At 43.0% G+C, this 17,711-nt stretch overlaps 1 protein-coding gene across 1 annotated transcript; it reads left to right on the top strand.

The window, feature by feature from the left end:
- The first annotated feature begins 14,398 nt into the window (after nt 1-14,398).
- On the top strand, nt 14,399-17,234 carry LOC110300023 (elongation factor 2-like). Its single transcript, XM_021170064.3, is given in 4 exon segments — nt 14,399-14,633; nt 14,636-15,310; nt 15,343-16,292; nt 16,294-17,234. Coding segments are annotated over 4 exon segments (2,562 nt in total). The 5' UTR covers nt 14,399-14,416; the 3' UTR covers nt 17,014-17,234.
- Nucleotides 17,235-17,711: the final 477 nt, after the last annotated feature.

Here is a 17,711-nt window from a genome sequence, read left to right as displayed (position 1 = left end):
ATGTATTAAAAGGAACAAGAATTTGTATCATCAATGATTCATTTAGTGCCAGTGACATAAGATAATTAAAAGGAATATAAAAATGTAATATACTTTGAATGTAGGAAGGGCCTGGTACTAGTAGGATATTTGTGTCTTTATAACTTCCTTACCCTGAAATGACTAAGCCCAGTGTGATGGCACTAGGAAGTGGAGTCTTCAGGAAGTCATTAGACTGTCAAAGCAGAGCAGAACTCTTATAAAACTCCCACCATAGCACCTTCTTGCCCTTCCCAGCTGGACAGATTTATCAATGAACTAGGTTGGAAGCCCTCAGCAGATAATGCATTGGACCGGAGCTTCTCTGGCTCTGAAACTCTGGGAAACTGAATCTCTACTGTTAAGAAGTCACTCAGTCCATAATCAGCTTCCAAACGCTGACACCATTGCATACACTAGCAGGATTTTGCTGAAAGGACCCAGATATTGCTGTCTCTTGTGAGGCTATGCTGGGGCCTAGCAAACACAGAAGTGGATGCTCACAGTCAGCTGTTGGATGGATCACAGGGCCCCCAATGGAGGAGCTAGAGAAAGTACCCAAGGAGCTAAAGGGATCTGCAACCCTATAGGTGAACAACATTATGAACTAACCAGTACCCTGGAGCTCGTGTCTCTAGCTGCATATGTATCAGAAGATGGCCTAGTCGGCCATCACTGGAAAGAGAGGCCCACTGGACTTGCAAACTTTATATGCCTCAGTACAGGGGAACGCCAGGGCCAAGAAGTGGGAGTGGGGGGGGTAGGGGAGTGGGGGGACATGTGGGAATTTTGGGATAGCATTGGAAATGTAAAGGAAGAAAATACCTAATTAATAATAATAATAATAATAATAAAGAAGTCACTCAGTCTAAGGCATTTTCCTTAGCATGCCAAACTAATTTAAGTAGTTTTATTGAAGGAGCAGAATATGTGGAGGGTACCAGCAAAAATCTACCCAGCAATGCCTTTGCTCTTCCTTTTGGAGGTTGGAATTAGGGGTTTCTTTGTTTTGCTTTGTTTTGTTTTTGTTTTTTTGAAAATACCTCTATACACACTCTTGCCAGCTTCCACATAGGGAGGTGGAAATATCAAATAGTTTTTACTGCTGTAACATGGGTAGAACTGAGGCACGGCATACTACTGTTATATAAACCATCCTAACTCTCCTTATATTCATTTCTCACCCAAGTGTTACACAGGATAGGCTTCAAAGGCCAGAGAACGGTGGAATTACCGCATGAGATATGTTTCTTAATCATCACGTGGAGGTTGATTGCTGACTTGTCATGAACACTCAAATAAGAAATGGACTTTTATTTTGATAAAATGGTGACATCTGGGGAGATCTTTTGCTCCAGTAACTAATTTGTAAATTAATCCATAAATTTTAAAAGGCCCGGGAATTCTTGGAGATGGGGTTGATTTTGTGTAACATGGTTTGTTACACAAACCATAGATACATATATATGAACTTTCTTTTTATTCCCCCTCTCAGGAGAACAATGACTGGAGCAACTAAAAGTAATTGCCTTTGTCTTAGCTAGAAAGATGTTTGGAGATATGTTAAATATAAGATATTGACATATCAAATTGATATTAACAAGAGATATTGAGAAGGGGGTTGTCTTAGTCAGGGTTCCTATACCTGCACAAACATCATGACCAAGAAGCAAGATGGGGAGGGAAGGGTTTATTCGGCTTACATTTCCATACTGCTTTTGATCACCAAAGGATGCAGGACTTGAACTCAAGCAGGTCAGGAAGCAGGAGCTGATGCACAAGCCATGGAGGGATGTTCTTTACTGGCTTGCTTCCCCTGGATTGCTCAGCCTGCTCTCTTATAGAACCAAGACTAACAGCCCAGAGACGATCCCACCCACAAGGGGCCTTCCCCCCTTGATCACTAATTGAGAAAATGCCTTACAGTTGTATCTCATGGAGGCATTTCCTCAGCTGAAGCTCCTTTCTCTGTGGTAAGTCCAGCTGTGTCAAGTTGACACAAAACTAGCCAGTACAGGGGTATAAGGATTTTCTAGGATATATTAATATAGGAAGACCCACCCTGAATGTTAATGTCACCATGTCATGGGATGAGGTCCCATACCTCATAAAAACTATAATTAGAGCTTATTTTCAGGATCTAATCTCTGTATCCTAATTGTGGATGAAATCTGAAAATCTGCCTCTTCTGCAACCATGGCTCCTCCCTTATGATGTACTATACACCTTAAAATGGGTGCCAATATTGGCTAAGATCATGATGGATGAGTGTGCAGATAAGAAGAAAGTGTAATCCCAGGACTGAATCATGGTCTAGGAAACCCCAGCATGAATCTCTGATAAGTTCAGGGAGTGCCAGTGGAGAGAGCTTGCCTAGAGCTACCAAGGAGGCAGGAAGACTAGGCAAGCAAAAGACTGATTTGCAAATTGGATTTAGATTCCTTGTGACTGTTGAAAACATTATTGAATGAATGAGTGCCACACTCCATTCTTGCAACTCAGGTGAAGCTAAGGGAGAAAGAGTCAATATTCAATATTGATAATTTTATCAGAGAGTTTTGCTGGAAGAAAAAGAGAAGAGGTGGTGGCTTACCATGTTACCAAAATTACCCCAAAATTTACCATGGTATTCACCTATGACTGTATAAAAAAGTATTCACTCTTTGGTAATCTGTCTACAGTCACTGAATTCTCTTCCCCTGTCACCCATCACAATTCCTCTTTTGCTATGGTATTCACTCTTCTTTCATATTTATGTATTTTCTCTTGGGAAATATTAACGAGTTTTTTTTAACTGATTAGCTGTTGTCTCCATGACATTTGTCTTCTCAGATTGCCAAACTCTATACTCTGCTCAAATCTAAGCATACTTTACTTCAAAGTCATGTTCCAGAATACATGTCAGGCTGTTTCACCCCTCACTTCTTTCTAGTCTCCACTTTCTCCCACCATCCATAACAGACAAATTAACTTATGTTTCATAGTCTTAATCTAGGCCCAAAGTGTTTTCCGTTGTATAAGTGCGTTCATTATTTTCAGCCTTTAAAATCAAGGAACTTTTATGAGCTATTGGATGTTTGCTTCCTTTGGAATCATCATGTCTGGCAGTTCCCATCTGGAAGGTTTCCTAGAGAGGACAAGCTCCCTTTCCTCTATGAGCTCCATTCCCCCGTTACATGTTGCCTATCTGACCTGGCAAAGCATTTAGCTTATGGGCCCTACTTACTGATGCACAGGCTAAGAGATTTTAGAAACATTGAATTCAGAAACATTCGATGGCCCCAGTTTCAGAAACTAACCCAAATGCTGAGGGTATCAGGAAGGACTAGTTTTTCTTTGTAGGGAGAACCCATTTGGTTTCTAACAGTTTCCTCCAAGTTTAAAACATTCCATCTTGTAGGGAAGTTCCTTAACCCAGAAAGCAAACAACTCAAAATAGCTTCAGGAAGTCCCTGAAACAGAGGAGATTCACTAGGCTCCTCCCTCCAGAGAAAACAATAAAGGCTGCTGAGAGTCAGTTACTCCTAGAACACCCAAGCTGCAAAAAAGATTCTGAGACCACATCAGCTGCTAAAGGAGCAGAAGCTAGCCAAAATGCCTGGAAGAGATTTGTCCATCTGAGATACTGGAAAGGACATATTCCAACCTTGAGCTGCCTCCAGGGTATACATTATACTCTGGGTCTCCAGCTTTTGTGAAGTGGTATTTTGCTGAGGTGGGCTTTGGTAATGCAGTTACCTTTGGATCATTTCTGTACTGTAAGTAGCCCATTACCCATATTTCTGTGAGTAACCCAAATAAAACTCATTGGTTTTCCAAGTTGCTAACCACATGGTGGTCTCAGTACTTTGGTCTGTCACTTGCATGTTATCTGGGGTGAGAAGACCTCTGTTTGTGTTTCTGAGGAAAAGACTGGTCATAATGCCATCCTACACTTTAGAAGTATATGCTTATCTTCCTCATCCCAGCTGTTTAAGGAAACACATCTGTGCTACTTTTTAGTACAACAGTATGTCCTAGATTAAGGAATACCCCTATCTCCTCCAAAGTAGAATTTACTTCACTGCTTCTGTGATTTAGGCCACACAAGACCATTGAAGACATAATTAGAACAAGAACTGAGAATTTCACATCACAGTTTTCTGAGGTTCTTCAGAAATGAACTCCTTTAAGACTTTTCAAACTACCTCCACCTGTTTATTCCACACTTATGCCTTTCTGTTCTTTTAATTGATAGCAGTACTCACAATAGAAGTTAATTCATTTGCTTTTTGTTTACAGCTTATCGCTGACTTTCTGAGACAGTGATTCTATCTGTCTGTTTTACATTGACACAGTGGTTGGTATAGTCCCTGAGACACAGAAGCATTTAACAATATCTGGTACTCATTCACTCTACTCTCACATATAAATGTATATGAGTACCTACTTGGTAAACCAATTAGTTTTATTGGAATTACTTACAGAAATATGGGTGATGGATTACTTACAGTATGGAAATTATATAGTATGTATGTGTGTGTGCATTGCAATCACATGCATGTATATATGCTTGTGTGTGTGCATGTATATGTACTAGGGTATATGCATTCATGTATATACTTATGTCCTATAATATATTTAAAAATGTATTTGTATATTAGCATATAGGAGAGAACACATAATATGGTTTACTTCCAATTGTCAGAAATGGCAAACCCCTTTTAGGCCTGATTGTGACACCCAGACACTTCATGATTTAATCTCTCTGAGCCTATCTTGATCCCATCTCCAAGCTATGCTATGACACTGCTTTATAACTCAAAAATCAATACTAAACAAACAAGCAAACAAAAACTTCCTGTGTCTTTATTCACAGGATTTTCTACAAAAGAGTCAAATATTTAAACCTGGTAATAGATGAGGTGAGACCACGGTGTGCAAGTAGAACTATTAAGACACAACCTTGTCTGATCTATCCACACATCAAGGTTAAGTATGACAGTTGCTCTCACCTAAGACCATCATAGTTGAAGGATGAAACATCTTTTTATCTACCTGAATAGCAGCATGTGTTAGAACACCTAGACCACAATAAACTCAGTGGGACCATGTGATCTAAACTGAGTCTTGGTAAGACACAGTGTTCTCTTTGTCAACCTGTGTCTCATTATGAATCCTGCTTAATCTCTATTTTCCCCACAAAGTAAACATGCGCCTGATATTTATATCTACTATTAGCTAAACTAGCATTGTGGAGCAGCATTAAATATGTAACAATTACAATAAAAAATTTAAGTCACGGAAATTCATTTTTCAACTTTCTCATTTGCTATGCCCACAGACATCCCTTCTGCTGATAAAGAGGAAATTTTGACTGCTAAATCCCATCAGAATTAATGTGACTTCCTCCTGTAAATCTCATGGGTACAAATAAGAAATAAACAACCTTATTTTCAGAGATGACTCTCACAATATTTATATAACTCTGTTAGTAGAATGCATTCTTTTTTATGCTCATTCTTCCGATGCCATCAAAAAGGGGCTCTAAATATAGAATACATTTTTCATGAATATTTATTTCAAAATAATACTTAAAACTTTCTAATTAATCTACAAAAGTAAAATTAAAAAAAAACAGTGAGTAATTTTATTATTTATAAGTAAAATAAAAAATTGTAAACAGCCATGCCAGACTGTTTTGTGAAAACCAAAGTAGAACCCAATAAGAAGATTCATTAAGGAAATGGATATATTAATTTAAGGTGATTGAAATTTTGATGTAAATTATGGATCATCCATTAGAGCAAAGGCTTTGAGCACATTAATCTAAAAGAGCAATAGAGGGATATCTTATTTCCTACCAGAGAGACTTAAAATATATGCATCCTTAGCGCACTCCTGGGGGTAAGATCAATCAATGGAAGGAAGCATATGGTACTGGCAATACAAAATCCATAGGAAAACAGATAACATATGGTTTGCCTTTGTAAGGTATGCAGTGTGAGAAAAAGTATTTCGCACCTTTCCCCTCAATTATAAATGGCTAAAAAGACTCTTCTAGACAAAAAAAAAAAAAAAAGAGCTGAATTAAAAAAGAAAAGAATCAAATGGACAGATACCGGTGAAAGTGGATCCTTTGCCGAATCTGAAATCTTTTAAAGGGCCATAATAAGAATCAAGGTCTCGAACCCTCTTCCGGTCAGAAAAGCACCGGGGCAGCTGGGGCGCAGGGTCTGCTGACACTCACCAGCTACCCACAACACCCGCCACAGCATCTTAAGACTTCTGGTGAGTGGAGCACAGCTTCTGCTCCAATCCAATTGCGCGGGACCTGAGACTGCATTAGTTAGGGAAGCAGAAACCGGCCTGAGTAGGACCACAGGCCTCATCCGGCCAGATCAGCGCCGGGGTAGCGGGAGCGCAGGGTTGCCTGACACCCTCCAGCTACCCACGACCCCCGCCGCAGGATTTTGGGACTGCTGGTGAGTGGAACACAGCTTCTGCTCCAATCCAATTGCGGGGGACCTGAGACTGCATTAGTTAGGGAAGCAGAAACCGGCCTGAGTAGGGCCACAGGCCTCATCCGGCCAGATCAGCACCGGGGTAGCGGGAGCACAGGGTTGCCTGACACCCGCCAGCTACCCACGACCCCCGCCGCAGGATTTTGGGACTGCTGGTGAGTGGAACACAGCTTCTGCTCCAATCCAATTGTGCGGGACCTGAGACTGCATTAGTTAGGGAAGCAGAAACCGGCCTGAGTAGGGCCACAGGCCTCATCCGGCCGGATCAGCGCCGGGGTAGCGGGAGCACAGGGTTGCCTGACACCCGCCAGCTACCCAGGACCCCCGCCACAGGATTTTGGGACTGCTGGTGAGTGGAACACAGCTTCTGTTCCAGTCCAATCACGCGGGACCTGAGACTGCTCTGGTTGGGGAGAGAGAAATCCGGCCTACATAGGGCCACAACCCTCTTCCGGTCAGAAAAGCACCAGGGCAGCTGGGGTGCAGGGTCGGCTGACACTCACCAGCTACCCACAACACCCACCACAGGATCTTAAGACTTCTGGAGAGTGGAACACAGCTTCTGCTCCAATCCAATTGCACGCGGGACCAGAGACTGCATTAGTTAGGGAAGCAGAAAAACGGCCTGTGTAGGACCACAGGCCTCTTCCGGCTGGACCAGCACCGGGGTACCATCAGCTACCCACGACCCCCGCCGCAGGATTTAGAGACTGCTGGTGAGTGGAACACAGCTTCTGCTCCAATCTTTAAACAGTGACAACGATAACAACTAACCCCAGAGATTACCAGATGGCGAAAGGTAAACGTAATAATCTTACTAACAGAAACCAAGACCATTCACCATCATCAGAACCCAGCACCCCCACTTCGCCCAGTCCAGGGCACCCCAACACACCGGAAAAGCTAGACACAGATTTAAAAGCATATCTCCTGATGATGATAGAGAACTTCAAGAAGGACTTTAATAACACACTTAAAGAAATGCAGGAGAACACTGCTAAACAGGCAGAAGACAATAAAGAGAAAGCACAAAAATCCCTTAAAGAATTGCAGGAGAACACTGCTAAAGAGTTACAAATCCTTAAAGAAAAACAGGATAACATAATCAAACGGGTAGAAGTCCTTACAGAAAAACAGGAAAACACATCCAAACAGATGATGGAAATGAACAAAACCATACTAGACCTAAAAAGGGAAGTAGACACAATAAAGAAAACCCAAAATGAGGCAACACTGGAGATAGAAACCCTAGGAAAGAAATCTGGAACCATAGATACGAGCATCAGTAACAGAATACAAGAGATGGAAGAGAGAATCTCAGGTGCAGAAGATTCCATAGAGAACATCGGCACAACAATCAAGGAAAATGTAAAATGCAAAAAGATCCTAACTCAAAACATCCAAGAAATACAGGACACAATGAGAAGACCAAACCTACGGATAATAGGAGTGGATGAGAATGAAGATTTTCAACTCAAAGGACCAGCAAACATCTTCAACAAAATTATAGAAGAAAACTTCCCAAATCTAAAGAAAGAGATGCCCATGAACATACAAGAGGCCTACAGAACTCCAAATAGACTGGACCAGAAAAGAAATACCTCCCGACACATAATAATCAGAACAACAAATGCACTAAATAAAGACAGAATACTAAAAGCAGTAAGAGAAAAAGGCCAAGTAACATATAAAGGCAAGCCTATCAGAATTACACCAGATTTTTCACCAGAGACTATGAAAGCCAGAAGATCCTGGACGGATGTTATACAGACACTAAAAGAACACAAATTCCAGCCCAGGCTACTATACCCAGCCAAACTCTCAATTAACATAGATGGAGAAACCAAAGTATTCCACGACAAAACCAAATTCACACATTATCTCTCCACGAATCCAGCCCTTCAAAGGATAATAACAGAAAAAAAACAATACAAGGACAGGAACCACGCCCTAGAAACAACAAGAAGGTAATCCCTCAACAAACCTAAAAGAAGACAGCCACAAGAACAAAATGCCAACTTTAACAACAAAAATAACAGGAAACAACAATTACTTTTCCTTAATATCTCTTAATATCAATGGACTCAACTCCCCGATAAAAAGACATAGACTAACAAACTGGCTACACAAACAAGACCCAACATTTTGCTGCTTACAGGAAACTCATCTCAGAGAAAAGGATAGACACTACCTCAGAATGAAAGGCTGGAAAACAATTTTCCAAGCAAATGGCATGAAGAAACAAGCTGGAGTAGCCATTCTAATATCTGATAAGATTGACTTCCAACCCAAAGTCATTAAAAAAGACAGGGAGGGACACTTCATACTCATCAAAGGTAAAATCCTCCAAGAGGAACTATCAATCCTGAATATCTATGCTCCAAATACAAAGGCAGCCACATTCATTAAAGAAACTTTACTAAAGCTCAAAGCACACATTGCACCTCATACAATAATAGTGGGAGACTTCAACACACCACTTTCACCAATGGACAGATCATGGAAACAGAAACTAAACAGGGACACAGTGAAACTAAGAGAAATTATGAATCAAATGGATCTGGCAGATATCTACAGAACATTCTATCCTAAAACAAAAGGATATACCTTCTTCTCAGCACCTCATGGTACCTTCTCCAAAATTGACCACATAATTGGTCACAAAGCAGGCCTCAACAGATATAAAAATATTGAAATTGTCCCATGCATCCTATCAGATCACCATGGACTAAGGCTGATCTTCAATAACAAAATAAATAATAGAAAGCCAACCTTCACGTGGAAACTGAACAACACTCTTCTCAATGATACCTTGGTCAAGGAAGGAATAAAGAACGAAATTAAGGACTTTTTAGAGTTCAATGAAAATGAAGCCACAACATACCCAAACTTATGGGACGCAATGAAAGCATTTCTAAGAGGAAAACTCATAGCTCTGAGTGCCTCCAAAAGGAAACTAGAGAGAGCACACATTAGCAGCTTGACAACACACCTAAAAGCACTAGAACAAAAGGAAGCAAATTCACCCAAGAGGAGTAGACGGCAGGAAATAATCAAACTCAGGGGTGAAATCAACCAAGTGGAAACAAGAAAAACTATTCAAAGAATCAACCAATCAAGGAGCTGGTTCTTTGAGAAAATCAACAAGATAGATAAACCCTTAGCCAGACTCACTAGAGGGCACAGGGAAAGCATCCTAATTAACAAAATCAGAAATGAAAAAGGAGACATAACAACAGATCCTGAAGACATCCAAAACACAATCAGATCCTTCTACCAAAGGCTATACTCAACAAAACTGGAGAACCTGGATGAAATGGAGAAGTTCCTAGACAGATACCAGGTACCAAAGTTGAATCAAGATCAGGTTAATGATCTAAACAGCCCTATATCCCCCAAAGAAATAGAAGCAGTCATTAATAGTCTCCCAACTAAAAAAAGCCCAGGACCAGATGGGTTTAGTGCAGAGTTCTATCAGACCTTCAAAGAAGATCTAATCCCAGTTCTTCACAAACTATTCCACAAAATAGAAACAGAAGGTACTCTACCCAACTCATTCTATGAAGCCACAATTACTCTGATACCTAAACCACAAAAAGACCCAACGAAGAAAACTTCAGACCAACATCCCTTATGAATATTGATGCAAAAATCCTCAATAAAGTTCTTGCTAACCGAATCCAAGAACACATCAAAACAATCATCCATCCTGACCAAGTAGGTTTCATCCCAGGGATGCAGGGATGGTTCAATATACGGAAATCCATCAACGTAATCCAGTACATAAACAAACTCAAAGACAAAAACCACATGGTTATCTCGTTAGATGCGGAAAAAGCATTTGACAAGATCCAACACCCATTCATGATAAAAGTCTTGGAAAGATCAGAAATTCAAGGCCCATACCTAAACATGATAAAAGCAATCTACAGCAAACCAGTAGCCAACATCAAAGTAAATGGTGAGAAGCTTGAAGCAATCCCTCTAAAATCAGGGACTAGACAAGGCTGTCCACTTTCTCCATACCTATTCAACATTGTACTTGAAGTCCTAGCCAGAGCAATTCGACAACAAAAGGAGATCAAAGGGATACAAATTGGAAAAGATGAAGTCAAAATATCACTTTTTGCAGATGATATGATAGTATATATAAGTGACCCTAAAAATTCCACCAGAGAACTCCTAAGCCTGATAAACAGCTTCGGTGAAGTAGCTGGATATAAAATTAACTCAAACAAATCAATGGCCTTTCTCTACACAAAGAATAAACAGGCTGAGAAAGAAATTAGGGAAACAACACCCTTCTCAATAGTCACAAATAATATAAAATATCTTGGCGTGACTCTAACTAAGGAAGTGAAAGATCTGTATAATAAAAACTTCAAGTCTCTGAAGAAAGAAATTATAGAAGATCTCAGAAGATGGAAAGATCTCCCATGCTCATGGATTGGCAGGATCAACATTGTAAAAATGGCTATCTTGCCAAAAGCAATCTACAGATTCAATGCAATCCCCATCAAAATTCCAAATCAATTCTTCAACGAATTAGAAAGTGCAATCTGCAAATTCATCTGGAATAACAAAAAACCTAGGATAGCAAAAACTCTTCTCAAGGATAAAAGAACCTCTGGTGGAATCACCATGCCGGACCTAAAGCTCTACTACAGAGCAATTGTGATAAAAACTGCATGGTACTGGTATAGTGACAGACAAATAGACCAATGGAATAGAATTGAAGACCCAGAAATGAACCCACACACCTATGGTCACTTGATCTTCGACAAGGGAGCTAAAAACATCCAGTGGAAGAAAGACAGCATTTTCAACAAATGGTGCTGGCACAACTGGTTGTTAACATGTAGAAGAATGCGAATCAATCCATTCCTATCTCCTTGTACTAAGGTCAAGTCTAAGTGGATCAAGGAACTTCACATAAAACCAGAGACACTGAAACTTATAGAGGAGAAAGTGGGGAAAAGCCTTGAAGATATGGGCACAGGGGAAAAATTCCTGAATAGAACAGTAATGGCTTGTGCTGTAAGATCGAGAATTGACAAGTGGGACCTCATGAAACTACAAAGCTTCTGCAAGGCTAAAGACACCATCAATAAGACAAAAAAACCACCAACAGATTGGGAAAGGATCTTCACCTATCCTAAATCAGATAAGGGACTAATATCCAATATATATAATGAACTCAAGAAGGTGGACTCCAGAAAGTCAAATAACCCCATTAAAAAATGGGGCTCAGAACTGAACAAAGAATTCTCACCTGAGGAATACAGAATGGCAGAGAAGCACCTGAAAAAATGTTCAACATCCTTAATCATCAGGGAAATGCAAATCAAAACAACCCTGAGATTCCACCTCACACCAGTCAGAATGGCTAAGATCAAAAATTCAGGTGACAGCAGATGCTGGCGAGGATGTGGAGAAAGAGGAACACTCCTCCATTGTTGGTGGGATTGCAAGCTTGTACAACCACTCTGGAAATCAGTCTGGCGGTTCCTCAGAAAATTGGACATAGTACTACCGGAGGATCCAGCAATACCTCTCCTGGGCATATATCAAGAAGATGTCCCAACCAGTAAAAAGGACACATGCTCCACTATGTTCATAGCAGCCCTATTTATAATATCCAGAAGCTGGAAAGAACCCAGATGTCCCTCAACAGAGGAATGGATACAGAAATTATGGTACATTTACACAATGGAGTACTACTCAGCTATTAAAAAGAATGAATTTATGAAATTCCTAGCCAAATGGATGGACCTGGAGGGCATCATCTTGAGTGAAGTAACACAATCACAAAAGAACTCACACAATATGTATTCATTGATAAGTGGATATTAGCCCAAAACTTAGGATACCCAAGATATAAGATACAATTTGATAAACGCATGAAACTCAAGAAGAATGAAGACCAAAGTGTGGACACTGTGCACCTTCTTAGAATTGGGAACAAAACACCCAGGGAAGGAGTTACAGAGACAAAGTTCGTAGCTGTGATGAAAGGATGGACCATTTAGAGACTGCTGTATCCAGGGATCCGTCCCATAATCAGCTTCTAAACGCTGACACCATTGCATACACTAGCAAGATTTTGCTGAAAGGACCCAAATATAGCTGTCTCTTGTGAGACGATGCCGGGGCCTAGCAAACACAGGAGTGGATTTTCACAGTCAGCTATTGGATGTATCACAGGGCTCCCAATGGAGAAGCTAGAGAAAGTACCCAAGGAGCTAAAGGGATCTGCAACCCTATTGTTGGAACAACATGATGTACTAACCAGAACCCTGGAGCTCTTGTCTCTAGCTGCATATGTATCGAAAGATGGCCTAGTCGGCCATCAATGGAAAGAGAGGCCCATTGGACTTGCAAACTTTATATGCCCCAATATAGGGGAATGCCAGGGCCAAAAGAATGGGAATGGGTGGGTAGGGAAGTGGGGGGCGCTATGGGGGACTTTTGGGATAGTATTGGAAATGTAATTGAGGAAAATATGTAATAAAAATATTAAAAAAAAAAAGAATCAAGGTCTCGCATTTGTTACCTCAATATTTCTTCTCTAGGGTGGACATCTGAAGGAGTAAATGGCTAATGTTTATGGCCCCATAAGGCCAACGGTGATAAAAGGGAAATTTACAGTTGGTAGAGGCGAATATGTAAATAAGGTTTAGAGCTTCTTCAAACATCAGCCTTCTAATTTGTGACAAGATAGACTATCTGTTAGCAGAATATGATCCCTGCCAGAGCCACCTGCTATCAATGAGTTACACTGAAGCTGTCAAGTGACAGAGATGAAGGTGGCACTCACATTTTTTCCCGAAAAGGATATCACAGGGAAAAGAGAGAGAGAGAGAGAGAGAGAGAGAGAGAGAGAGAGAGAGAGAGAGAGAGAGAGAGAGAGAGAGAGAGAAGAAAGATACTCTTCACTGTCCCTCATTACAATGTCAACATGACCTTAATGTGAATTAGCACATTGCATTAAGGAATTGATAAAGGGCCAGGCAGAGCTTGACATGAATCAGTTTAGTATTTCAACGTAGACGAGATATGGCTTGCAGGGGTCAGTTGTGTGTGGAAACTCCGGGAATAAATCCCCCCAAATCCTTAACAGAATATTTTCCCCCCAGAAATGTGGACATCTAACTATCACACATTACTTCTAAGACTTCAGATTCACTTCTTCCTCAAATATCACCATGTAATCCTAACCAAATCACACAGAGTAACATCTTGTGGATTATCTGTACCTTATAATGATTTTATAATTCAGTTTTAGATCTGAAGTGCATTCAATATTTTCTCAGCAAAAGCTCCAGAGACCATAATATTTGCAGAAGCATCAACCACTTTTAGGGGTGTTACTTTCTAGGGACCTGTTGCATTTCACTGTGGGAAAGGAAAATAATCAGAGTGAGATACAATATTATCAAAAATGAAATGTTATTCATTTATACCCTAGGATATAAAAGTAAATAGCTGATCAAATAGAAATTGATTGATTACTGTGTGTATTTACTCTGTGAAAGTCTAAGTAATTTTTTTTTCTTGGTGATTTTTCTTAGGTGAATTTTCTCTGAATTTAAACAACGAAGACACACATTCTGTGGGATGTCTTCTGATACACGTTTGTGGCTGGGATGGGGGGACTTTTGACTACTGCACAATTCTGCTCTCAACAGCCCTAGGAGTTTATAAGTATGCAAAGTGGAAACAGATCATTCTGTGAACTTCTCCCAGGCAAAAGTAGTTGTCCACTTCTTCAGGGGAAGAGAGGCAGCTAAACTTTACAAAGGAATCTGGGGGTGATAGAAAGTACTCTAAGCTGCCATCGTCGGCGCGTTTTACTGTTCACCTCTGACTCTGAGAATCCGTCGCCATCTGCCACCATGATGAACTTCACAGTAGATCAGATCCGTGCCATCATGAACAAGAAAGCCAACATCCGGAACATGTCAGTCATCGCCCATGTGGATCATGGCAAGTCCACGCTGACCGACTCCCTTGTGTGCAAGGCCGGCATCATTGCCTCCGCCCGAGCCGGGGAGACGCGCTTCACTGACATGCGCAAGGATGAGCAGGAGCGCTGCATCACAATCAAATCCACCGTGAGCTCTCTGAGAACGACCTGAACTTCATTAAGCAGAGCAAGGATGGCTCGGGCTCCTTTATCAACCTCATCTACTCTCCAGGCCATGTGGACTTCTCTTCAGAGGTGAGAGCTGCCTTGCGTGTCACGGATGGAGCTCTGGTGGTGGTGGACTGTGTGTCTGGCGTGTGTGTGCAGACAGAAACGGTGCTGCGCCAGGCCATCGCTGAGAGCATCAAGTCCGTCCTGATGATGAACAAGATGGACCGGGCCCTGCTGGAGCTGCAGCTGGAGCCCGAGGAGCTCTACCAGACCTTCCAGCGCATCGTGGAGAACGTCAACGTCATCATCTCTACCTACAGCGAGGGCAAGAGTGGGCCCATGGGAAATATCGTGATTGACCCTGTCCTGGGCACCGTAGGCTTTGGTTCTGGCCTGCATGGCTAGGCCTTCACCCTGAAGCAGTTTGCAGAGATGTATGTGGCCAAGTTTGCAGCCAAGGGTGAGGGCCAGCTGAGTGCAGCCGAGCGTGCTAAGAAAGTAGAGGACATGATGAAGAAGCTGTGGGGAGACCGGTACTTTGATCCGGCCAATGGCAAGTTCAGTAAGTCAGCCAGTAGCCCAGATGGGGAAAAACTTCCCTGCACCTTCTGCCAGCTCATCCTGGACCCCATCTTCAAGGTGTTCGACGCCATCATGAACTTCATGAACTTCAGGAAAGTTCCTTCATGAACTTCAGGAAGGAGGAGACAGCCAAGCTGATCGAGAAGCTGGACATCAAGCTGGACAGCAAGGGCAAGGGAGGACAGGAGGGCAAGCCATTGCTCAAGGCTGTGATGTGCCGCTGGCTGCCTGCAGGGGACGCCCTCCTGCAGATGATCAGCATCCACTTACCGTCCTCCATCACTGCACAGAAGTACCATTGTGACCTGCGGTACGAGGGGCCACCTGACGATGAGGCCGCCATGGGTATTAAGAGCTGCGACACCAAAGACCTCCTTATGATGTACATTTCCAAGATGGTGCCAACCTCTGACAAGGGCCGCTTCTATGCCTTTGGTAGAGTGTTCTCTGGGGTGGTGTCCACGGGCCTGAAGGTCCGGATCATGGGCCCCAACTACACGCCTGGGAAGAAAAAGGAACTGTACCTGAAGGCTATCCAGAGAACCATTCTGATGATGGGCCTCTACGTGGAGTCGATTGAGGATGTGCCCTGTGGAAACATTGTGGGGCTGGTCGGAGTGGACCAGTTCCTTGTGACGACCAGAACCATCACCACCTTTGAGCACGCTCACAATATGCGCGTGATGAAGTTCAGCGTCAGTCCTGTCGTCAGGGTGGCAGTGGAGGCCAAGAACCCAGCTGACCTGTCCAAGCTGGTGGAGGGGCTGAAGCGGCTGGCTAAGTCTGATCCTATGGTGCAGTGCATCATTGAGGAGTCTGGAGAGCATATCATTGCTGGCGCTGGTGAGCTGCACCTGGAGATCTGCCTTAAGGACCTGGAGGAGGACCATGCCTGCATCCCCATCAAGAAATCTGACCCTGTTGTGTCATACCGGGAGACAGTCAGTGAGGAATCCAACGTGCTGTGTCTTTCCAAGTCCCCCAATAAGCACAACTGGCTGTGCATGAAGGCCAGGCCCTTCCCCGATGGCCTGGCAGAGGACATCAATAAGGGGTGAGGTGTCTGCCCGCCAGGAGCCCAAGGCACGTCCTCGCTACCTGGCCGAAAAGTATGAGTGGGGCGTTGGTGAAGCCCGCAAGATCTGGTGCTTTGGCCCTGATGGCACTGGCCCCAACATTCTCACCAACATCACCAAGGGCATGCAGTACCTGAATGAGATCAAGGACAGTGTGGTGGCTGGCTTCCAGTGGGCTACTAAGGAGGGCGCTCTCTGTGAGGAGAACATGCGTGGTGTGCGGTTTGATGTTCATGATGTGACCCTGTATGCTGATGCCATTCATTGGGGAGGTGGCCAGATCATCCCCACAGCATGTCGCTGCCTCTATGCCAGTGTGCTGACCACACAGCCCCGCCTCATGGAGCCTATCTATCTGGTGGAGATCCAGTGTCCTGAGCAAGTGGTGGGTGGCATCTACGGTGTCCTGAACAGGAAGTGTGGCCAGGTGTTTGAGGAGTCCCAGGTGGCTGGTACCCCCATGTTTGTGGTCAAGGCATACCTGCCTGTCAATGAGTCCTTTGGCTTCACCGCTGATCTGCGATCCAACACCGGCGGGCAGGCCTTCCCCCAGTGCATGTTTGACCACTGGCAGATCCTGCCTGTGGATCCTTTTGACAACAGCAGCCGCCCCAGCCAAGTGGTAGCTGAGACCCGCAAGCGCAAGGGCCTGAAAGAGGGCATCCCAGCGCTGAACAACTTCCTGGACAAACTGTAGGCAGCCTGATACTGTCACACGCTGCACAGTGCCCACTCATCAGAAGACACCTTGAGACTGCCCCACAGTGCTCCTCTAGAGACTGCTGGGGCCACCCTGACATCACTCAGCACTCACTTGCTACCAATTCTATTTATTTCGGAATTACAAGGCAGCGGGAATCTCTCTGCAGGCTGGACTGGCAGGCTGTGGGGTGGGCGGGACAAGGCTCTTGGCATTTTCAGAGGGAAACATGCAGATGTCCAAAAGTCTAAATAAATGCATTCAGAGGTTTATGGGGTCCATGGCCAAGTGGAGTTCGCCCAGAGTGGGAGTTGGGGTAAGTGCCTCCAGGAAGGCAGGCAGCCTGCCTTAGACTTTGCAACCCAGCTGTGGGAATCATTGGAGTAATAAACTACAGTGGTTGATCCTAAAAAAAAAAAAAAAAAAAAAAAAGTACTCTAACCAATATTATTACACAGCATTCTAATTTCCTCTAAGCTGGGGAACAGAAATACACAGTTACACACATCCCAACCATTTCAATGGCTAAGGCTGAAGATTAACTTTTATTGAAACTGTTTGGTTTGGAATTTTAGTTCCAATCCAAAATTGTACTCACAGAATCATACTCTGACCATTGTACTTTCATATGCAGAATGCATTAATAGAGCCTCATCCATCTGGTAATTCAGAGAAGTCAAGTTTGAGAGAGAAGT

The sequence above is a fragment of the Mus caroli genome, unplaced genomic scaffold (assembly GCF_978045245.1).
Source record: "Mus caroli unplaced genomic scaffold, Mus_caroli_1 scaffold_10, whole genome shotgun sequence".
Lineage (NCBI taxonomy): Eukaryota > Metazoa > Chordata > Mammalia > Rodentia > Muridae > Mus > Mus caroli.
The sequence above is the reverse complement of the archived record's forward strand: the minus strand, read 5'-3'. Positions and strand labels throughout refer to the sequence as shown.